Source organism: Leucopleurus acutus (assembly GCF_964270905.1).
Source record: "Leucopleurus acutus genome assembly, chromosome: 4".
Taxonomy (NCBI): Eukaryota; Metazoa; Chordata; class Mammalia; order Artiodactyla; family Delphinidae; genus Leucopleurus; species Leucopleurus acutus.
The window spans coordinates 111,999,877-112,023,697 of record NC_139146.1 but is presented as its reverse complement, the minus strand read 5'-3'; the positions used below and the strand labels follow the sequence as shown (position 1 = coordinate 112,023,697).

Here is a 23,821-nt window from a genome sequence, read left to right as displayed (position 1 = left end):
CGTTTGGTGATTTAGGTTTATTCCTCGGTATTTGAGTCTTGTTGAGGCTATTACAAATGGTATTGTTTTAAATTTTTATTTTTTTACATGCTTCTATATGCTGGTATATAGAAATAAAATAGATTTTTATATAGACCATACTAAATTAACTTACTAGTAGTTTGCCGAGTCTTTAGGATTTTCTGTGTATTATACTCAGTCATGTCAGATGTGAATAATCATGGTTTTATTTAGTTCTTTCCAGTCCTTATACTTTCTATATTTCTGTTTTACAGAATTAGCTAGGGTTTCCAGAACACTGCTGAAGTCTGAATTTGAGGAGAAAGTTTTCAGTATTTCACCATTAACTATAATATTTGCTGTATATTTCTTAATCTTTATTAGATTAAGAAGTTCCTTTCTCTGCCTTAGTTTGCTAAGAGATTTTTTTCATTAATAGGTGTTGAATTTTTATACATCATTGGATTTTGTTAATATTTTGGTTAGGCATTTTGCATCTGTGGTCATGGGTCAGATTGGTTTGTAATGCCTTTGTCAAGTTTTCATGGTAAAGTTATGCTGGCTTTGTAAAATGAGTTGAGAAGTATTCCTGGTTTTTTTTTTTCAGTGCTCTCAGTTTGTTTAGATTAATATTATTTCTTAAATGTCGGAAGGTTTTACTGCAGAGCCACTGGGGCCTACAAATTCATTTGTGGGAAAGTATTTAATAATCAGTCCCATTTCTTTGGTAAATATGAGGCTAATCAGGTCTTCATTTAAATCTTATCTCAGTTTTGGTGAGTTGCGTTTTTCAAGGAATTTATTCATTTCATCTAAATTTTCAAATTATTTGTGTAAAGTTACTCATATCCTCTTTTTAACATCTAAAGGGTCCATAGTGATGTTCCCTTTTTCATTTCTTAGTTGATTTGTGCTTTTTCTTTCTTAATCACCCTTTCTAGAGGTCTGTCAGTCTTTCAGTTCTGTTGATTTTCCCAATTATACATTTGTCTTTTGTTTTTTTAGTTTTGCTCTTTTTTTTGTTATTTCTGTCTACTTTCTTTATATAATTTGCTGTTCTTTATCTTGAGATAGATGCTTAAATAATTGGTTTTCCAGTTTTCTTCTTTTTTAATATATTCATTTAGAGCTATAAATTTTCTTCAAAGCATAGCTGTCCACCCTTGCCTAGTTTGTTGTTAGGTCCCGTATTGGGTTCTTAATTTTTTTTTTTTTTGCCGTACGCGGGCCTCTCACTGTTGTGGCCTCTCCCGCTGCGGAGCACAGGCTCCGGACGCGCAGGCTCAGCGGCCATGGCTCACGGGCCCAGCCGCTCTGCGGCATGTGGGATCTTCCCGGACCAGGGCACGAACCCACGTCCCCTGCATCGGCAGGTGGACTCTCAACCACTGCGCCACCAGGGAAGACCATGCCTCGTTATTTTTGATTGGTTGCTGACCATTATGAAAAATTGTAGAGGCTCTAGATGCTATCTTTCTGCAGGATGGTTCAGTCTTCCCTCTGGTGGGCAAACTGAAGAGGAGGTTAATCACTTTAATCCACTGAGGGACTGTGCTGATTGGAGGCTGGGTTGCTGTTGGGTATGGCTTCATCACCTCTGGTTGCCCCCAACTCCTAGAGTGTAGCCAAGGATTCCAGCTGAGAGCTTGGAGTGTTTACTAGTGCCCCTTATTCCTGAAGGGTGCTAAACTTCTCCTGAACTCATTCTTGCTTTTCAAAGGCTTTCTGCTTAGCCTCTGAGAACCTTGTCTTTCCCAACTTCAGAATTTCATTCAGAAAATGAGTTAAGAGGAAGGTCAGCTGAGTGTCACATTCAGATCTCTGACCCTCCCTCTTCCCACTAGGTTCTTGGCTCTTCAGGTCTCCAAATTTTGTCTCTTGCCTTGTACGACTCCCAAAGCTCTGTTGGTTTCTTTGCTCATACTTTACACCTCTTGCCGTACTCACAGGATGGGCAGATGCCTGAAAGGGGAAGCTGTGCAGAGTGTTGGTTGACTCCTCTCTTATTGTTACCTCCTCTCCAGAATCTTGGCTCCTCAAGGCCCGGTTATCCTAGCAGTTCTCATGCCTTTCTGTTGCTGTTGTTAATAGCTTTTCTAGTTCTCAGCTAGAGTGTAGGTTTGCTGCTACCTACTCAGTCATAGGCAAGAGCAGTAAGGTAATTTTTTAAGAAGTGTTGAACTTAATAGTTGTGACAAGAGATGCTGTGGGAGCACAGGAAGGTACTTAGCCTGACTTATCGGGGAAAGTATCTGGTGGGGACTGACCATTGAAATCTCTCTTAAAGGATAAATAATAAGACAGGGAAAAGAGAGGGAGTGTGTTCCAACCAGAGGGAGCAGTATGAGCAAAGGAGCAGTGATGTAAGTAGCATTATAGGAACAAGGAAGAACATAAATACAAGTACTGCTGTTACGAGTTTTAAGGCAGAAAGTGATGAAAGGTGAGTGAGGCTGGAGAGGTAGGTCAAAGAGGGATTTGTATGCCATGCCTGGGGAGTCATACTTAATCTGTTCGGTAATGGTGAACCTTTTATTAGAGTTTAAAGCTGGGGAGGATTTGTGTTTTAATGATCAGGATAGCAGCAGTGGAATATAAAGCCCTGTGTTTTACCAGGTTGAGTCAAACCATTATAAATTCTCTGTGGGATTAGTTGTTCAACCAATTTACTGAACTCTCTTAACGCTATTTGAGAAATCCAAATAAGAGAAAACAGATCCCTTGATCAGGGAATACTATCTAGGGTAGGCAGACCTCCTTCCTTCCTCCCTCCCTCCTTCCCTGATGGGATTACTTATGCACAGAACTTAATTGTTTAAAGCTATTCTGATAATATTACTGTTCAGTGCAGGTTTTAATTGATTTGAAAAAGTGATCTTAGGATCAGTATCACTTCACTTAAGAGTGAGTCTTCTCAAACCATTATCTTCTGTGGGGTTTTTTTGGTTATTGTTAGTTTTGGCTAGTGTTGATAATACTAGCCATGCAACAATGCTTTCTTGGTTCTATTCTCAAATTTTTAATATAAGTTAAAGTCCAAAGATTGTTGTGATCTCTTTCATAACTAATTGCATTGTAACTGGTTTAAGAGAATTATTTATATCTAACATTTTGTAAACTTTTTTTTCTGGCATCACAGAGTACCAGGTATTTTTAGAGGAGGGAAAGGACAAAACTAATATTTAAGTGCCTTTTGCATTCTGTGTATTTTACATAAGTTATATCATTTAGTTATAAATATGGTATGGAAATCTCTATTTAACTGTGTTCCCTTGTGTTACACCCATACTTACAGAACATTATGTTCATCTTCTGTGGGACTGCTTACAGTTATATGTTCGTGTTATATATTTGTTTAATGTCAAACACCAGATAATCACATTACATAATATAATCTGTTATTTAGGGATTTTTTTTTCCCCTATATCTCTGACCTGAAGGTAGAATTAATGATGTTTTTGTTCCTCATTGCTACTCTAGATCATTGTTCTTTCACCTCCCTAAAAGCGTCCCCAGTTTCATCAGATTGTATCACCATCTGCCTTTCCCTGTATGAATTTATTTCCTTGTAATTGAATTGTTCGGATGGCTTACTTAACATTACTTTTTTTTTTTTTGGCACTTTTAGATAAAAGCTCAACTTGGTAGAAATTTAATTTCTCTTGAATACTTAACTCTCTCCATCTAATAGTTTTGTGATTGCTTCACTTGGTTCCCAGGGACCTTTAGGGGCCCCTAGTCCAGCTCTTAAAGTAGCACCTCAAGGCTCTATGGAAGATGGAATATTGTAAAACCAATGACCATACTAACAGCTGTCTGACCCAGGGATTAGCTGTAGGGCTGTGTCTGCTTCCTCCCACCTCTGGAGAAGCCATAGAATCCAGATAGTTTGTTTTTTTTTTTTTTTTTTTTTTTTTAGCGGTACGCGGGTCTCTCACTTTCGTGGCCTCTCCCATTGCGGAGCACAGGCTCCGGATGCGCAGGCTCAGCGGCCATGGCTCACGGGCCCAGCTGCTCCGCAGCATGTGGGATCTTCCCAGACCGGGGCACGAACCCGTGTCCCCTGCATCGGCAGGTGGACTCTCAACCACTGCGCCACCAGGGAAGCCCCCAGATAGTATTTTGCTGCCTTTTTCAGACTCCTTTTGTAAGAGTGAGAATCCAACTCGTGGCTTTAATAGCGTAACTCCAGTTTCCTCTTGTCAAGTTGGATAATAGTCTCTGCAGGACATATAGTTCCCTGCTACTCTATATACCCCAAACCTGTCAAGCCCACAATTTCAGTCCCATGAACAAAAGAAACTTACTGTTTCTTTTTGATTCATTGAATTGTATCACTAGTTTCACTAGTTGTCAGAATATCTGTTTCTAGCAGTCTTTTCCATCCATCTTGATTTTTATATGCAAATCTGAGGAGCTTAACAATAGGTTATTGCCTCCAGGTTGACATTGGTCCTATCCTTCAGAGTAAAGTTCACAGGTTTAAAATACTTGGTTCTTTTTCTTGCCTCACAAATGATCGCCCCATCCCCTCACCTTAAGATACAAGTTAGTTACTGTCTCCTTCAAGAGCCTTTTACTCTACCCCCACACTGGGCCAGGTGCCCTTCCAGTGTGGTCTGCTAGCACCCTGTGTATGTCTCTATTCTAATGCTTACCATATTTTATTAACATTTTCTGGTTGTTCTTCTCACCGTGAGACTTTAAATTTTAAAGTTTAAAGCGGGAGTTCATTCTTTTTTTATCCCCCCTTGGCTGCATTGGGTCTTCGGTGCTGCGCGCGGGCTTTCTTTAGTTGTGGTGCGCGGGCTTCTCATTGCGGTGGCTTCTCTTATTGCGGAGCATGGGCTTTACGCACGCGGGCTTCAGTAGATGCAGCACACCTGCTAAGTAGTCGCGGCACGTAGGCTCTAGAGCACAGGCTCAGTAGTTGTGGTGCACAGGCTTTGTTGCTCCGTGGCATGTGGGATCTTCCTGGACCAGAGATTGAACCCATGTCCCCTGCATTGGCAGGCAGATTCTTAACCACCGTGCCACCAGGGAAGTCCCAGAGTTCATTCTTCATTGTATTCCCATGACCTATCATATGACTGACACTTAATGTTCATTAATATGAACTCAGTTAAATGTCTTGATTGTCAGATGTTTTCAAATTATTGTTCATAGTCTTAACACCAGCTTGGTGGTGAGATGTAAATATAAGAGGTTGTAAACCATCTTTATCTCATTTTCTTCTCAGTATTTCTTGTGCAGTATTCTAGATTCAATCTTTATTTGACAAAAGGAATTGACCAGAAGGTGAATGTATGGCAGTTAACCTTCTAAAATACCAGTTATAACTAAGTTTAGAGCTAAATATAAAAATTACATGTGTGATTAGTTGGTTTGGCCAACACAGAAACACTTTATTTTGTTGTGTCAAAGCTGAAAACTGACAGAAAGAGGAGTTGGAATAAAATAAGAGAAACTAGCCAGTGCAATAGTAGAGATTATAATGATCATCAAAGCGCTTATTCCTTACAAACTAAAGAAAGCCAAGAGGAAGGAGAGAAGAAATTCCAACTGAAATACCTGTTTGAGGAGATATATTGTCAAGATGTACAGCCCTTCGTGCTTTAGTAGCTCTTGAGGCATCTTTCTGTGATATAGGAATTAATTTCATTAAGTTGAATGATCAGGAAAAAGGTTTAAGCTGTGGTCTCTGTACTTTCTGAGGAATGAGATAAGTATTATATTTATTTTTAAAGAGATTTCTATCCAAAATGGTTATGATGATAAATCCTGCAGTGCTTAGATTAAACCTTTACTTGTCTGGAACTCTCACTTATTGAAAATAGTCTTTCCCACTAATCACAGAGTTATTTCTGTACTTTGTTGTGTTTACCTGGCAGAAGTAGTACTTACATGGATCTGTTTTATTAGTAGTAGATTAAGTATTACTAGGTTTGTTTTGTTTTTTATGGTGCTTACAAAACTGAAGAGTAAATCGTTAAATTCTGCTTTAAAGTGTGTACCTTTTAAAAATTAAGCCTATATCCAGCAGTTTAAAATAATATGTTGGAAGATTAAAATGCCAGTAATGTTTAGTGTTTGTGCAGTGATCTTTGTAATGATAAGTTGGTTCAGGTTAATTTCCCCTTCAATATTCTTTCATCATCTTTAAATGTGTAATTTGTCTCTTGTTCCTGATATTTTTCATTTATTCCTCTTGACTTTAGTTTTGTTTTTAATGGACTATCATTCTGTTATCATAGTCCATTTGTGTTTCCTAAAATAGTTTAATGGCTATTTGCTGCCTTTGAAAGAAATTCAGTATATTTTCTTATTCTCAAGAATTAAGAAAACTTACTTCCAAAATTACTATCAGTTGATATTAGTGTTACCTAAAATTTAAAACCTCAACTTAATTAACGTATAGATATATGGTGAGATGACATCGTGAAAATTTTATTTAATAAATAAGAGAATATTGGATATTGATATTAAATGCTATAAATAGTACATAAGGTTTTATCTTCATTTATCTCAAGTTTGATAGATTTTGAATAAACTTTAAAACATTTTTTAACATATAAATACATATTCCATAGCATTTGCTAACCTTTTATAAACAAGAATTACAAACATATCCTTGATGATAACTTGAAACTTTACTTGTTCACTTTATTTTTATTTTTTAATTGTTCCCTTATAGAATGTTTCTCCATCCCAGAGAGATGAAGTGATCCAGTGGCTGGCCAAACTCAAGTACCAATTCAACCTTTACCCAGAAACATTTGCTCTGGCCAGCAGTCTTTTGGACAGGTTCTTAGCTACTGTAAAGGTAAATATTTTAGAATACACTTACATACAGCTTCTTTTTTGAGGGTTTATATGCTACACCAGGGACTATTAGTAAAATATTCTACAAAGTGGGAAGGAGTGGAAAACCTTCCTAAAGATTATATATATACTTATAAGCTATTGCTTTGAGTTTTCGGAAATGTTTCTAATTATATTCTGTAGTTTTCTTTTGGCTACAAGTATTCATAATTTATACTTAACCTATGAAAGTTTTGATCTCTTGATTTTAATACAAACCATATAGCATTGGCAAAATGTTCAGTCATCTTTTTAACACACTGAGTACTAGCTGTGACCAGTGAATCAGACTAGAAAAGTATAAGCCTATTGCATATTTTTCTCTGTCACTACTTATTTATTGAATCCCTTTTGTGTAGTTTTCTGAACAATATATAAATACTTTCTAGAGGAGTATAACAAGATGAACTGAACTGTCATAAAATAACTTCATTGTATTTTTGTTAAATGGCAGCATTACAGGTAAGTTTTATGTTGTCCCTATTGCTATAATATATTGTTGGTTATATTATGTGAAATCAGTCATAGTAGGCCCATAACAGATTTAAAGCAGAAAGTCAGCATTTATTCAATAGCAAGGCATGAAAAGCAATTCAGTTGTTATTTGTATGCCTAGGAATATGTAGCTGCAGGAATGATGTATTCAGTGCTGAGGGTGCCATATTCTTTGTTATTAGGTATAAAAAAATAGAAGCCAAAGAATTATGGAGTGGAAGAATTTGGATGGCCACTCAAGTTACCTTTCTATGTTTCAAACTTCTACTTTTGAGAGTAAAGCAACTTAAATTATAATGACACTAATTGCCTGAAGTCTGGGTTATCTGAGATGCCTACATTTATCTCAGCATCAAGTCCCCCTCCCTTCTCCCTAGTCCCCTACTGTAGCTAATCTCCCTTTCACAGAGAAAGATGCGTTTGAGGTTAGTGTCGTTTCTTGGGTTGTATATTCCTCAAAAATTTTAATGGACTTGTTGTAGCTTCTATCATAGAGAAGATTTTTACTGGCCTTATTATTAAACATTTTAAACAGATTTAGGGGAAGTTTTTGGAACAATTAGAGAATTTTGCCAAATAAAATATCATTTCTTTCATATCGCTTATTTAATGGGTCCTATCATACTACTAGCATCAGATACTTAGATATGGTTAATCTATATTGAAACAATTCATCTAAAATGTATTCATAGTTTAAAGGTGCTTAAAGCAGACCATTAAAGGGCTACAACAGTGAATGGAACCTCAATCCCAGCTGTGCAGAAGAAGGTACTATGAAATTCTTTAAAAATAATAGACCTCGAGCCCTATCCCAGACATACTGAATCTGAATCTCTAGTAGGTGAGATCTGGACATCTGTATTGCAATAAACAATAACTACATAGATGATTCTGGTATACATCCAGGATTGAGAACTACTGTTTGTTTAAAAAACACACCCCCACATATTTGCTGTTGGGATTCATTTCAGTACTAAATTTATTATTGGTGCCCTTGATTTGGGGGTTGCATTTCCTACCCAAAGTTGTTAACTGTTGGACTCTTTTCTTTGTAATGAACTCTGATTACCTCAGGGATATGGTTTTGATATGTTGTGTACATGGAGAAATAAGGGAACCTGGAAAACTGTCTTAGCAACAAGATCTGACTTCACTTTCTATATCACTTGTGTGGTGTCCATTAACCTCTGAGACTGTTTTTTCATCTGTAAAAGAAGATATATTTATGGCAGTGCTTTCTAAACAGTAATATTCTGATTAATATTAATGATTATTTAAAAACATTGATAGTATTGAACTAGCTTTATTTCTCATACGGGCAGAGAATTGGAAGATTCCTAGACAGTCTGCCACTTATACTGAGGCACAATGGTCATTAGTTGGCATGTTTATTAAGTAATTAATCAAGGCCATACTCTGGTCATCAGAAGCCTTCCCCAAGCCTTCATGGGAATGTAATATTTAGGTATAAAATAAATGTTGAAACAGGTTTTCTTTGTGTTATATAACTTATCTCTGTGTCATTCAATATAATTGGACTAAATTATCATGGTTATTTATTTGGCTGCACCGAGCAACTGCGGGATTTAGTACCCTGACCAGGGATTGAACCCAGGCCATGACAGTGAAAGCACCAAATCCTAACCATTGGATCACCGGGGAAATCCCTGTCCTGATTATTTAAAATTGGATTCTGATGCTGGGTTGGCAAACCCTATTCTACCAATGATGTAGAAAGTGTGCCTACTCATTATAGGTAAGGAAAATAGGCAAATTCAAGCCCTCCTATGGGTGTCAAACCCAAGAAAGGTTTTTTCCCCACTAATTGGTTCTGTATATATTTAGGAGCCTTTCATTCTTATCGTGGATCTTGAATATATAATTTTTTGGGTGAACATTTAATTAGAAAATTTCATCTGCTAGCATCCTATAATTTTTTAAAGCATGTGAAATATATTAATAGCCTTTATTTTATTTTCCCTTCTTTCTCTTTAATTCCCCTAACACCTAGTATGTTAATCTAACTGATATAACAGGCAAAGAGAATAAAACTAGCTTAAAAAATATACAAATATATTTTTAATTTGGGGAATTTTATTAAATAAAAAAATGTCTTGTAAAATCAAGCTCATCTCTGCTGGATAGAAATTAACTTTGGCTAACTAGCACTGGTTGAACTTCCAACAATGGAATGGTCTTAGTATTTCCATAGAGTATAAGGCTGAGGTTATGAAGTTAAAAGTTAGCTCTGATCTAGAAAGCAGTGGGTAGGGGGGCTTCCCTGGTGGCGCAGTGCTTGAGAATCTGCCTGCCAATGCAGGGGACACGGATTCGAGCCCTGGTCTGGGAAGACCCCACATGCCGCGGCGCAGCTGGGCCCGTGAGCTACAGTTACTGAGCCTGCGCATCTGGAGCCGGTGCTCCGCAACAAGAGAGGCCGCAATAGTGAGAGGCCTGCGCGCTGCGATGAAGAGTGCCCCCCTGCTCGCCACAACTAGAGAAAGCCCTCGCACAGAAACGAAGACCCAACACAGCCATAAATAAATTAATTTAAAAAAAATGCGTAGGAATCAGATTAATTGAATTCCATAGAATTGTGTGCATACTTTTAACTCAACTTTTTGAAGAATCACTGAAGTTGCTTTTTCTCTCTTCCCCATTTTAGGCCCACCCAAAATACCTGAGTTGTATTGCAATCAGCTGTTTTTTCCTAGCTGCCAAGACTGTTGAGGAAGATGAGGTAAATATTTTCCTTTAAAGATTAGTCATGTCTCTTTTTTGAAATTATCCTTTTATTTTCTGTTTACCAAAACAAAAACTGAAAAATGAGTTTATTTTTTTCTGTCCTGTCCTCCTGCCCCATCCCCCTTTGCTTTGGATAGAGAATACCAGTACTGAAGGTGTTGGCAAGAGATAGTTTCTGTGGATGTTCTTCATCTGAAATTCTGAGGATGGAGAGAATTATTCTGGATAAGTTGAATTGGGATCTTCACACAGCCACACCATTGGATTTTCTTCACATTGTAAATATACCTGAAATCTTTTAGTTTCTTATTTGAATGTGTAGTCCTATTTCAGTAACTTGAAAAGTAGATTGCCCACTCATTTTTTTTGTTGTTGTTCTGATTTTTAGGAAAAGGAAAATTATTGCAATTAGCCAAGGAAAAATGAGAAATTGGGGTGTATGTCAAATCATTGAAGCTAAAATTGCAAACTTAGAAATTGAGTAATACCTGAGGTTACATCAGTTTCTGTATATAGCTTATCTAGACATTTGAGTAAAACTAGAATGATGATCTTGTGATTTTTTTTTTTTTTTTTTAGTTCCATGCCATTGCAGTGTCAACTAGGCCTCAGTTACTTTTTAGTTTGCCCAAACTGAGCCCATCTCAACATTTGGCAGTCCTTACCAAGCAATTACTTCACTGTATGGCCTGCAGCCAACTTCTGCAATTCAAAGGATCCATGCTTGCCCTGGCCATGGTTAGTTTGGAAATGGAGAAACTCATTCCTGATTGGCTTCCTCTTACAATTGAACTGCTTCAGAAAGCACAGGTAGGTGTCAGTCTAATTAAATAGTGTTCATTTTAAATTTTTTCTCCTATTGGGATACATAGGGTTAGCAGATAGTTATAAAACTAAGAGACATTTTAATCTTGTAATGGCAACTCATTTTTAAGAGTAGAGTATAGTTTTACACACTTTAAATTTATGTGTTAGATGTCTTTTTTTCCTTTTTTAAAGCTCAGATAGTATTTTCTTGATTCTTTTCATCCCTTCTAGATTACTTTAAAAGTAAGATTCTTGATAATATATTCTCCATTAGTTTTGTATGAAGAACATTCCTAGCTATATTTGTAGGTTTCATTATAGTACTTCTGACTTACTCATTTTATAAAAGTCAAGAACATAAATTGCAAGAAGTTACTTTTTTAGACAAGCAGATAATTTATTGTTGGCTAGAGAGGGAAGTATTTGGCAAATAGAAACTATATTCCTGAAGTTCCAGGACTTTCTGAAGTCCTGGTAGTTCTCACTCTTGCTTAAGATTGGTTAATAACTTGTATCTGCAAATTGATACAAAATGTTAGCAGTCAGTTAAATTTTTTTCAACTGTCTATATAAAAAGTGAAAGTTTAGTGGAGAAAATTCTCATTCAAATGAAAAATTAGTAATGGTGCTGTATGTTAGCAGCAACTTGGAGAGAATCCTTATTGCTTCTATTCATGTCACCAAATAGAACCTACAAGCTTAGATCTGCTGCAAACCATACTCCTCGGCCAACTGGGTCCATAAAAGACTTATGAACCTACTTTCCTTTTAAATATATATGTCCCTATTTATTCTCATTTGGCAGTAGTTATTCTGATTTGTTTCATTGAGTGTTATTTAGAGCAGAGTCTGTTAAATTCTGAGCTTAAAAACATTTTGTAATGTAAAAAGAACTAACTTGAGCAAAGGGCTGCAGTTATTGAGCTAATAAAACTTATAATTCTACAAAAGAAAAGAGAATACTTGAATTTGGTGTTTGTAAGATAGTTATAGTTGACGATTTTATAGATATGAGCTATAAAAGTTAGCAGACCCAGACATGTAAGGTATACCAGTGCAACCTCTCAGCTGAGAATATCATGCCCTAGTTTGTGAGCAGAGAAGGGCTGAGAGTCTTTTCGTAAAAAGAATGATGATGATGGTCACATCAATATATCAACTAGAGCTCCGTTCCTCTTATATGTGTCTTGTTCCACTGTTCTTAGCGTGGCTCAGCTTGTTCTGTATCCCTGGGAAACAGGATGGTAGTGTAACAAAGGCTATTTCTCCTTTATGTTCTTTTAATTGCATGTGTTAGATTAAAATAATTGAGAAGTGCTTCTTTGCATTGAAATAAATGCTATAATGAAAATAAACCCAAGGAGATAGTTACTGTTTAGTGAGAATTTTTAGAAACTAACATAAACTACCACATAAGTGAATAGTGTAGCACAGAACATTTACTTTGCCTACCTAGAGTGTTGGAAAATGAAGTTGAATATTAATCTTTTACATTAGACTGCAGAAGGAGGGGAAGGGACATAAAGAGAACATCCTACCTCCTACATTTTTCATCTTTTTATTGGAACAAAGGACATATTTCTAAACGCCTCCATGACTTGGTCTCTGTGCCTGTTTCCAATCTAGTACAGAGAAAATTTGCTATATGAAGAGTTACTGTCACAGAGAAAGGACAGGCTTCGAAGCATAAATAGTAAGAATGTAAATAGCATGTATATTCTGTAGCTTTGAGGGCTTGTTCTCTACTGAAGAACACTAGAGAATCTGCTTATTCTCTTTCATAAGTCTTCTGGTGCTAGAAGAAAGTGTTCACTGAAACTGTTTTCCCCAAGTATTATTATTATAAGCTTGGAATTTGAAGGAACCTTCTTAGAAATCATATCATTCAACTCCTTTATTTTATAGCTGCAGTCCAGGGAACTTGGGACTTTCTCAGAGACACACAGAACTTAGTAGCAAAGAAAACTAAAAAAAAAACCAGTGCTTTTTCTGTACCACAGAAACCTTGAAGATTCTAGTCCAGTGGTTTTAAGAGTTTCCTTTAGAACTGGAACCCTTCCCTCACCCCCAACAAAATCTTGTACACACACAATCCCAAAATCCTAAGTAGTAAAGTATTACTTTGTAATGTGTGTTTGGGGCACAGGCCTATCAGATGCAGTCCTATATAACATGGCCTCTTCCCTTTCATAAGCTATTTGGACATAGTTTGAAAACCACTGTTCCTTTCTCTTGTATATGTATATAGTTATATTCCACAGACATTTATTGAGAAATCTGTGATCAAGGCATTGGGGATACAGTGATTCTAAAAAGTCTCTGCTTCATGTAATAGTCAAGTTATAATAAGGAAGACAGTTTAAAACGAGTAAGGTCACAGAACTTCAGAGATTTTGAGACTTGGTTTTAGCAATTCTCTGAAACCCTCGTGGCCCAAATCTGAGTGGCTCCTTATTCTTTAAGACTCAGACATTTTTACCTTTTGCTAAGTTCACCTGTGTTCATGTATGAACACCAAGTCTAATATCTTTGTAATTAGACCCATGACAAGGCCATAGTAATATCAGATGTTTCTCCTGGATTTCTGGTTCTAGTTTAGAAAATTCTTGCATCAGATGGTAAGATCATGCTGGAATTACTTCTGACATGTTTCCCAGGGTCCTGGTTTGAGAGGACTGCTTAGTGGTCCATCATAGACATCTCATGCTGTGAGGGGGCCCAACTCTGCCTATGTTCCCTCTGGACTTCAGACGAAGTACAGTGAGTGTTCCCTGGTTTGAAAGGCAAGCTTCCTCTTGTCCCTCCCTGTCCTCTCACTCCCCAGTCCACCGCCCCGACCACCACCCCTCATCTCTTTTGCTCCCTGTTGTTGCTCATCATCCTGGGATAGCTAACCCTCTTACCCCTTCTCTCATTGCTCTGCTTCTGTGGCTATACTCATGTTCTCCTCTTTCTGACTGACGTGGTCCACCTTGATTATCTCAGGATGTTAAATCTACCCAGATTAGTGTGGTGGTCTTCCTAGACCCTACTCAGGCACTAGTCAAAGTAGATGTTTCTGCTGTGGTGTAGTTTAAAATTAGAGTATGGAGTTAAGGAAGCAGACCTTCCCCACCAGGGTCTTCTAGTTCTTCTTAAAGGTGCTTAAAGTCAGACTACTTACTGCACTGCACGGTATTTTCAGTGCTTTATGCTGTCCATTGACCCTTATGGGTCCATCTGAACCAATTACATCATGCTGTTCTGATCCCCTCTTCCCATCAGTAACCTATTTGGATGTCTGCTCTGTAAACTTTCAATGCTATTTACCTACCTCCTTGGTGAGCTATATTATAGTTTTGTTTGTTGTTGCAGGGGATGCTTTAAAATGGTTACCGTATTTGAATTTGGGGAGATAGTTAAATGTTCTCTTGACACTCTGCAATCAGAACAAGTTCATTTTAAATCTTTTTATAACAATTTCATTAGAGGACTTGTCTGTTGTCTAAAGTTGCAGCAATTCCAATATGTGTGCTTATTTTGTTTCCTCCACTGCGTCTCAATGAGGACCATATTATTTTTTTTCTTAGAACAAATTTAGGTTGTAGTAGATTAGAAGAAATTTATTTTGATGCATTATTTTAGACAAAGGACTTGACTTGGGTGGAAGTAGAGTTCATTAGATGGTATTGGTTTGCATAATCTTCATTGTCTTTCCAGCCCCGTTTTCTGCCAGTCCTCACCTATAAATAGAACTCCCTATTTACTATTTTCACAGAGGAAGTTTATAATGACATAAATAGTCTTCCTTTTACTTGAAATACATGTCCTTCTTCAGGATTCTTCTGTGATACTATGCCCAGTGACCAAGGCATTAGAATATTTGTGATATTTTTACTTTTCTAGGCCATTGAGTATCATTCATTTGTTAAAGAACAGTTCATTAAACCTAGGTATACTTATAATAATTTTTACCCTGTAGCCTTCTTTTCACTTCCCAATTTCTGTCTTTTTTTCTGTTACCTCTCTTTTGTAGGCTTTTTGAAGAAGCGTGGTACCTGGCCTAGAGTACCAGTTGCCTTAAAGAACTTTGAAGCCCCATCCCTATCCTGTGTGCTTTGTTCCATTGTTTTTAAGAGAGGAAAAGAAATTCTAATACTAGTTAATAATATCTTACCTGTTTGTTAGGGTGTTATCTAGTGCCTTTCAAACTAGGGGAAAAAAATTAGTGAACAAAATAGTAGATATTAAAAATGGTCATTTTCAGGTATAGTTTCTGCAGACATTTTTACCTTTGTACTATGTGATGACTAACACCAGCCTTTTGTCTTCCTTTCCACTGACCTGGGTAACAAGTAATGAGTATATTTAGAGATAAAAATAATTTTGTCACCAAATATGTTCTTGCAGAGCATGTTATTTTCCTTTATTTTCTCTGTGGTATTGCGAAGTCATGCTGTGTGCTACAGGTTTTATAGGTATGAATAAGAATTGATTATATAAAGAATGTATAAGACTGGAAAGTGATCCCCGATAGTTAAATAGTCAGGACAGGCTTCCTGGAGGTGGCATCAGTTAGCCAGACCTGGAAGGAATACGTAATACGGTTTCAACGTGTAGAAACAGGATGAGCAAGGGTAAAGTAAGAAAGGGCAAGATTTGTGCAGAGTAGAGAGCAGGCCTGTTAGGCAGGTATGTAGGGCACAAATTGGGATATGGTAGGAGGAAATAAGGCTGGGTCAGATTGTGGAGAGCCTTCTTAATACCAAGCTAAAGAGGTTAGATTATTTCCGGCAGGCACTTGGGGTGCCGCTAAAGAAATTTGAATAGGGAGAAATATATGTTGCCAGAGGAATTCTGACTAGAGCTATAATTGCAGGGAAAGTAAGGCAAAGAGCAACTAATTGGACTCTCTATCACAAGTAAGATTTTGAAGGCCTTCCAGGTACAGTCAGTGGTGCTCGAAACTTAGGGAATAAAAATGAATATGAGGGCTCCCCTGGTGGCGCAGTGGTTGAGAGTCCGCCTGCCGATGCAGGGGACACAGGTTTGTGCCCCGGTCCGGGAAGATCCCACCTGCCGCGGAGCGGCTGGGCCCGTGAGCCATAGCCGCTGAGCCTGCGCGTCCGGAGCCTGTGCTCCGCAATGGGAGAGGCCACAACAGTGAGAGGCCCCCGTACAACAACAACAACAACAAAAAAACCAAAAAAAAACATGATACAGTGCCTACCTCTTGGGATCTTGTAGTCTATAGTAGAAAAGCTTAAATGGTTAAATAGATTATTGTAATACAGTGTAGTAAGTATGATGACAGGTTGATACAAAAACAGATGAGCCTGAAATTTGGGTTTGTCGGGGGGTTAAGGGGAGTCAAGGGTGGCTTCAAAAAGGACTGATACCTGAATTATCCTGAAGGATAAGAAGGAATTAGTGAAACTCCCAGATTAAAAACATTAGCAAGAACGTTTTTTCTTATTGTTGTCAATTCTGCTGTTTTCTACAAAAATATAACTTGTCAAAGGTTCCCATTTACTGTTTTAAAAACAAAATAATACTTAAGTTGTTCAAAATTCTTAGTCAGCCTTTCCCCATCCCTTATTTAAATTTTTTCTTGCCTCTGTCTGCTTCTTTAAATGCTTAATGGATTTTATGTTTATCTGTACCTTGGTCTTCACTAAGGAGGTTGGAAGAGAAAAGGAGGGTAGGGTGAAAGGCCTTCTAGACAGGGGAGATAGCCTGAACAGCATATGTTGGAATATATAGCAGTGAACAAAAGAGAATAATTTCAGCTTTCATGAAGATGTACAGCATACAATTGCAAATAAAGAATTCAAGTTCCAAAGAAGTTTATAATACAAATACAGATTTGGACACAATTTCTAAAAATGATAGGTAGGCTGGAGGAGTAGACGAGTTTGAGGTAAAAGATGTGGGGAGAGAAATCTTGGGGGGCAGAGGGCACGGGGAGAAAAAGTGGCCAGCAAAGACGACAGACAGCCTATATTAATTATCAACTTTGTGTTTTCTTTCCCCCGGGCTCAGATGGATAGCTCCCAGTTGATCCACTGTCGGGAGCTTGTGGCACATCACCTTTCTACTCTGCAGTCTTCCCTGCCTCTAAATTCCGTTTATGTCTACCGTCCCCTCAAGCACACCCTGGTGACCTGTGACAAAGGAGTGTTCAGATTACATCCCTCCTCTGCCCCAGGCCCAGATTTCTCCAAGGACAACAGCAAACCAGAAGTGCCAGTCAGAGGTACAGCAGCCTTCTACCATCATCTCCCAGCTGCCAGTGGGTGCAAGCATACCTCTGCTAAACGCAAAGTAGAGGAAATGGAAGTGGACGACTTCTATGATGGGATCAAACGGCTCTATAATGAAGATAATGCTTCAGAAAATGTGGGTTCTGTGTGTGGCACTGATTTATCGAGGCAAGAGGGACATACTTCCCCTTGTCCACCTTTGCAGCCTGTTTCTGTCATGTAGCTCCAGGTGTTACCTTCAAGTGCAAACTAAGGTAGACTACTGTGGGAATGGGAACATGGAAAACAGGATAGGCTGTATAAAGGTATATACCTTACCAGGCTGATTCGAAATGAGCCAGAAAAAAAACCTGTTGACTTGTATGGCTAATTATAATTCAACATTATTTAAGCACTTAAAGACCAAAAAAAAGTGTAAAATTCAAGATCAAAAAATTTTTAAGTAAAAAATTTCTTTGTAGTGTTTGTCAGTTCCACCCTTTTCTCTGCTAAAATGTAATGTAGATTACCCTGTGTCAGAAATTCACGTTCAGTGTTTTTTCTTTTTTAAAGTTCCAAAATTCCTAGCTAGCAAACCTTGTCCCAGAATCCTGATTTAATTTTCCTCTTGCTTTTGCTTGCTGCTTCTTTGAATACTAAATGAATTTTATGCATGTTGACCTATAGCCTGACTTCCACTGATGAGGAAACCCTGAAGATTTATTTTTAGCAATTTAGTGAACAAATTATTTCAGTGACAGCCATGTTTATAATCCATGATTCAAATTCAGCTTAATCTGAAAAAGGTACTTCAAAATTGCCTGTGAATCAGAGTTGGTAACAGAAAAAGGACTCCCATTACCATGTTGGTTTTTGTTTGTCTCCTTTCAATTTCTAGAGTTTGGAAACAAAATATTTTTATTTTTATCTTAAATTGAAGCTTAAAAGTGGCATGTGATTAGGACACTCTTAAGATTTGTTGGAAGCATTTTTGACATTTGTATAATAGAATTTGTGATAAAGTTAATATATCCAGGTGCTCACCAAAGAAACATGTAACGACTAAAATTAGATTAAAAAAAACTGTTCAGTTCACTCATTTATAATCAGTAGGAGAGACTGTCTAGATGTTGGGGCAGCTCTATGATTTGGGTCTGTAACATGTAATAACTGAATTCAGTACCCTAGTTTTATGTTAAGCTATTAGGATTTACTTGATAAAAGTTAATCCCCCTGCCTCCCCAGCCTACCTGTATTCTCTTCATGACTTCTGGGTCCTGAGCTCCCTGTGCAGCCTGAAGAAGGTACTGCAGTCAGAACCATGTACTGATTGGTAGCAATAAAAGTTGTCCTTAACCTTTTTATCTCTTTTTTTCCTGCTTGTGAAGAAGTGCAAGTTCTTGATTAGTTAGGCACTGCTATTTCAACTACGGAAGATGATAAAAATCCTAATATGCTTGCAGAAAATAAAACATGAAGAAAGGGGGGGATTTAAATGTGACTGAGTTTAGGTTTTGACATGGTGGACTGTGACCTTCCAAACAGTAAATTCTTAGCTTAAGGAACTGTGAGGGCAGACACAGACCCATATCTAGATAACCTGTCACTTTTAAGCCACTGATTTTGTTCTGGTTTAGCAGAGCAAGAGTATTCTCCGGTCAACATTTGACTTTTAAATTCTTTTATGGTAGGGCTGGCTACCTGCTGTAGTCCAGTCAAGGGGGAAACTTACGTGTAAGTAAGTACAGGGAGTGAGAAGGAATATAGAAGAATGAACTATTTTTGGGGTGAAGACAGCATGAGGCTGGCTTTGCAGATACACATAAAAAAAAAGAATCCCACTTATCCTACTCTTCATCTGGTTCTGTTTCTTAATTCTCCTGAATTGTGGGAGCTCCAGGAAGTCCACAACTACAAATGTTCATCATTAAAATAAATGCTACGTAACCCCCTGCCCACTTCCACTTAACAAATGAGGAACATTTTTGTTATGTAGAAAGCTAGGGATAAAGTTGAGTCTAGAATCAGAATATTTCATTTGTGGTCCAGTTGCTACATACAGATGGTACACAAGTTAGAAATAATATTTTAATTTCTTGATCTTGAGGCTTTCTAATCAAAAATGGATGGTAAGTCCGTTTGGAAAAAAGTATTTTCATGGGAAACTGAATTGGAATGGTTGGGCTGCTGCTAGGTCTCATGCCTCAAAGCTTATTTAACCCATAGATCAGTTAAATGATAGTACTTTGGAGACCAGCCCCTCCTGAGCACCCTTTCAGTTACATCTCCCTGCCACTGTCCCAGAGACCTGCGCTACCATGAGCTCTTGGAGAACTTTGGCTCTCTGGGGCCTGAACTCACGGACTGAGACAGAAAAAAGCAGAACATTCTTGAACAGTGTGGAACTTTTCATTAAGAATGTTCCTACTGTTCAATTAGATCCTGTTTTATCAGAAACTATTCTCATTAGCCTGTCCCAAGATACCTGTCTTAAATCTTGGCATCACACCACAATTACTCTCTTCCAAGATTTGGAAACTCGAGCTTTATGGATCACGATTGCCTGGTGCCTCCTGGTGGTGAGAAAACCTGTTATTCCACAAAGGCTCTGCAAAGGCAAGGGGATAAACATGATGGGAGAAATTAGTTATTCTCTAATCCTCCACTCAGCAGAAGTGAAAGTGCATGCTCTAGCTCTTGAAGCTCTTACTAGGAGTAGCCGAACAATTACTTGTCTTTCAGGGTTGAAGTTCGTTACTGTGGAGAACTGAATGTTCTGCAGATGATGTCTTACATTAGTGTGGAGGGGAGGGCTGGGAAAGGAGAGTGCTCTCAAATGCCACTTAAAAAGACTGATACAACTGATTTGTCAGAAATGTTCCTGACACCATGCCTTCGGCTCTGAAAGAAGCTATAGCGTAGCTCCTCACTTGGCCAAGCTGATGAGAATCGGAGCCTACAGTCCTGCCACTGAGGGAGTTAAGACATTGGCGTCTGCCCCCGAAGAAGTATTCTTTCTTTTCTCCTATGTTGTTAGAACCAACACGTACGTATGTCCTGTCTATTCTCTTTACATACCTGGATTTTCAGGATTTCTAATTCACTCCTTTGGAGTTCCTGAAACAAGAAAGTAAGTTGTCCTTGAACATCACTGCCCGAAACAGCACAATGTGGTTAAAGCCACTGACGCTCAGCAGGCATAACGGGGAGCCTTGTTATCTTCATCCTTAAGGTAGTTTGTACATTTCCAACTGGAAAGGGAAGATACTGTGCCAGGTGTCTTTCTTCACAACCCTCCTGGGACACAGCAGGTTGAAGATTAGAGAATTGTCCACATAGCCAAGAATTTTTAACAAGGTTCAATTTCTGACTTACCAAATACAAAGGATAAAGCTTTGAGATATGACGTTTTGTCTAACATGTAATTGTTATTTCTAAAGCCTCCAAAATTGTTGAAACTAGTCTTTAAACTGTGTTAACAGGAGAATGTCTCCTATGCTCATTTATAATGTTTTGAGCTTTGGCCACTAGATGGTGCTTTTAGAAAAAATAGAACATCTTTTTAAGTTTTAGGGAGAAACTGGGCTTACTGTGTGGGAATGAGCAGTTGAGCGCTCACCTCTTGTTGCTAAGCAATGCATCAGCATCATTTGCAGTTACAAGTTCACATCACGTAAGCCATAGGAGGCCTGTGCGTGTGGGACTGAGGGAAATTAGCAATATCTGCCATGTTTTGGGACAGATGGTGGCTAAGTATGTCTCGTACCAAAAAAAAAAAAAAGTTTTGCAAATTAAAAATCCTAATACTCGTTCATTGTTTGGTCCTGCAAGATAACTTCGAATTGAGAATACTTGAAAATAGCCAACTCCCAAAAGCTTGCTGCTTTCATTTTGAGCTGGATCTGACCAATCATTAGGACAGAAAAGATGAAGTACAGGCTTTGTAGCACAGCTTGCATTAAGGAGTTAAAATGAAAGCTTTCCCTCACCATACTGATGAGTTTACAGACCTTCCTTTATTTACAGTGCGGTTACATCCTGATAAACTCATCGTAAGTTGAAAATATCCTTAAGTCGAAAATGCATTTAATGCATCTAACCTACTGAACATCACAGCTTAGCCTAGTCTACCTCAGATGTGCTCAGAACACTTACAGTAACCTTACAGTTGGGCAAAATCATTTAACACAAAGTCTGTTCTATAATAAAGTATTGAATATTCTGTGGAATTTATTGAATACTGAATTGAAAAACAATGCTTCTAAGTGTATCCGTTGTTTACCCTTGTGATTGCATTGGCTGACTGGGAGCTGCAGCTCGCTGCCACTGCCCAGCGAAATGAGCATCCAAACTGCGTACTGCTAGCCCAGGAAAAGATCCAAATTCTACTCAATGCACATCACTTTCACACTATCATAAAACCAAAGAATTGTGAGTCAAACCATCTTAAGTCAGGGACCATCTGCAGTGGTTTTTATGATGTAAGACCCATGTGTAGCACACAGACATAACTCTCCCTGGGCCATCTCTTGATTATTGAAAAGGTGTCATGAGAGGTAACCAAGAACGTCTTATCAGATAGAGAAATCTGAAGAGAGCACAAAACACTAGTGTTGAAGTTTCCAGGAGGCTGAACCTCTCCATTTCTCTTGACTCTTGAAGTACAACCTTCATAGCAGATCAGATGCCAAAACTGTTGACCTTATTGTGTTACACAACAGTAGGGCAGTGTAGAAAAGCATAGGCCCAGTCAACTGGTTTCTCATTCTCAGAAACAGCTTATTTTGTTAGCAAGAGAACACTCCAGAAAGAAGGGCAACCTTAAGAAAGAAACCACTGAAAAGCAATTGGGGGTGGAGGTGGGTTTTGCTTTTCAGAATACACTCTCTCACAATTTAGCATAGAAAGGGCTTACCTTTTCTGTTTACCCCCAGAATTTGCTGTGTTTGAGGTATGCAGAGAGACATGCAATTCATAGTGCGTGGCTACATCCACAGTACCTAATGTAGGCCTGGTGCAGTATATAGAATAAAAAAAAGTACTGGGCGGGGGGGTGTGTGTGGGAAAGATGGATGGATATAAATAAAGGGCAAGGAGAGCTAGAACTGCAACTCTTCAGTATTCTCAACGCACCGTGCAGAGAAGGCATGGTTAAGCAGAGTTCTTCGTGGAATGTTATTCTGCACCCTCCCCACCATACACAAGTTTTCTTTTTGACAGGGACCAACCTTGTGATAATAGCCTCTGCCTCCTCTGATCTAGGTGCCATGATTTTGAAAGGAAGTTTCCATAGTGGACTGAAATGCCATTCAACTCACAGCATGCAAATAACTGATTTGAGGCAGATGTGAAGTCTTCATCTGTACCTCCCACGATGTTCCACTAACAACCAAAAGATCTCATTTGTAAACAGCTACCTGTCAGAATAGGAAGGTTGGAAAGCGAGGTGAGCAGATACCGAGGCTCGCAATTAGTCTTTTTAGATTAACACATGCAACCTCTACACCAGCCCTGAGGGTGCCAGTTGTTTGCTAGAGATTGATCTGAAAGCCAGATGGTATCATTCTCAAGGACTAAATACCATGGTCTTAAGGATTCAAGTACAAGGATCTTCAAAATGAGCCACATTGCCAACACTGTCAATCTCCAGGGTGGAAAGATGACAGTCATCTGCAAAGCAAAAGGTTTTGCATAGAAATGTCATTTAAATACAGTGAAAATTATGTACTTAGTTTTTCAGATATCCAGAACTTTTACCCATGAGCTGGGACAATGATAGGCAGAAAAATAACCAAAATAACTAAGAAGGACGTTTAGGTACAGTTGATGGGGAAAAGTATGGTCAAGCCTATTGGGAAGATGACCTAATTTTATCTGACCCAGCTCAGCACATACTAATTCAGATCAGGTCTCTCCTTTATACGTGTGCTGTGCCTATCTCAAGTAGACCATCTAGACTACACTCACTTTTCAGCAATAAGGCCGAGTCTGTATCTGAAGTCAAGTAAGGTTTTTGTTTTAAAGACTGTATGAAAAAATAAAAAGCCTATCACCAATGGAAATAGGTTCAGATGGCTCAGTTCTCCCTGCTTTCCAACAATCTAGCTTGAGATAAACGAGTAGTTTTTATTATTCGTATCTCTTAGTTGGTCAGCCAAGAGAACTTGAGAACCTACCAGTTTTATCAACATTTGAGAAAAGGAACCACCTTAAGTAAAATGCCAAATCAATGGAGGATAGCTGTGTACTTGACCAGTGGTGTCTGTCATCCACTTTCCCTAGATAACTGAACAGAGGCCAACCTGTGTGTAATAGCCAGTTCCCTCGCCCCTCCCATTAAGATGATTACCATTACACTTCCTCCAACATGAAGATTAAAAAGGGAATAACAGAAGTAGATAACACATTTCTCTACTTAAACAAACAAAAAAATACTGCCTAATTTGCTTTTTAAATATTGCCCAAAAAATGTCTTTACAATCTGATGCAGAATTTACTTTTAAAATATGAGTGATAGGGTAAAGTTGATATTAAAATATTAAAAGGAGTTTAAAAATAAATCCAATTGTTGTACTTAGTAATCACAGTGGTTTCACACAATAGGATGTTCGTGTTTAGCTTACAAACCTGACAGTATGTCATGCTGTAGCATCAGTTAAGGAGTTGATACCCACCATCCACCCGCAAACCAG

General features: G+C 38.2%; 1 protein-coding gene across 1 annotated transcript in view; it reads left to right on the top strand.

The window, feature by feature from the left end:
• The window catches only part of CCNI (cyclin I), a 32,330-nt gene extending 13,832 nt beyond the window's left edge, over nucleotides 1–18,498 (top strand). The window contains 5 exon segments of the mRNA XM_082837617.1: nucleotides 6,695–6,823; nucleotides 10,022–10,096; nucleotides 10,239–10,379; nucleotides 10,681–10,911; nucleotides 16,930–18,498. Of these exon segments, the coding sequence (XP_082693743.1) occupies nucleotides 6,695–6,823; nucleotides 10,022–10,096; nucleotides 10,239–10,379; nucleotides 10,681–10,911; nucleotides 16,930–17,373 (1,020 nt within the window). The 3' untranslated portion in view covers nucleotides 17,374–18,498.
• The last annotated feature ends 5,323 nt before the right edge of the window (nucleotides 18,499–23,821 follow it).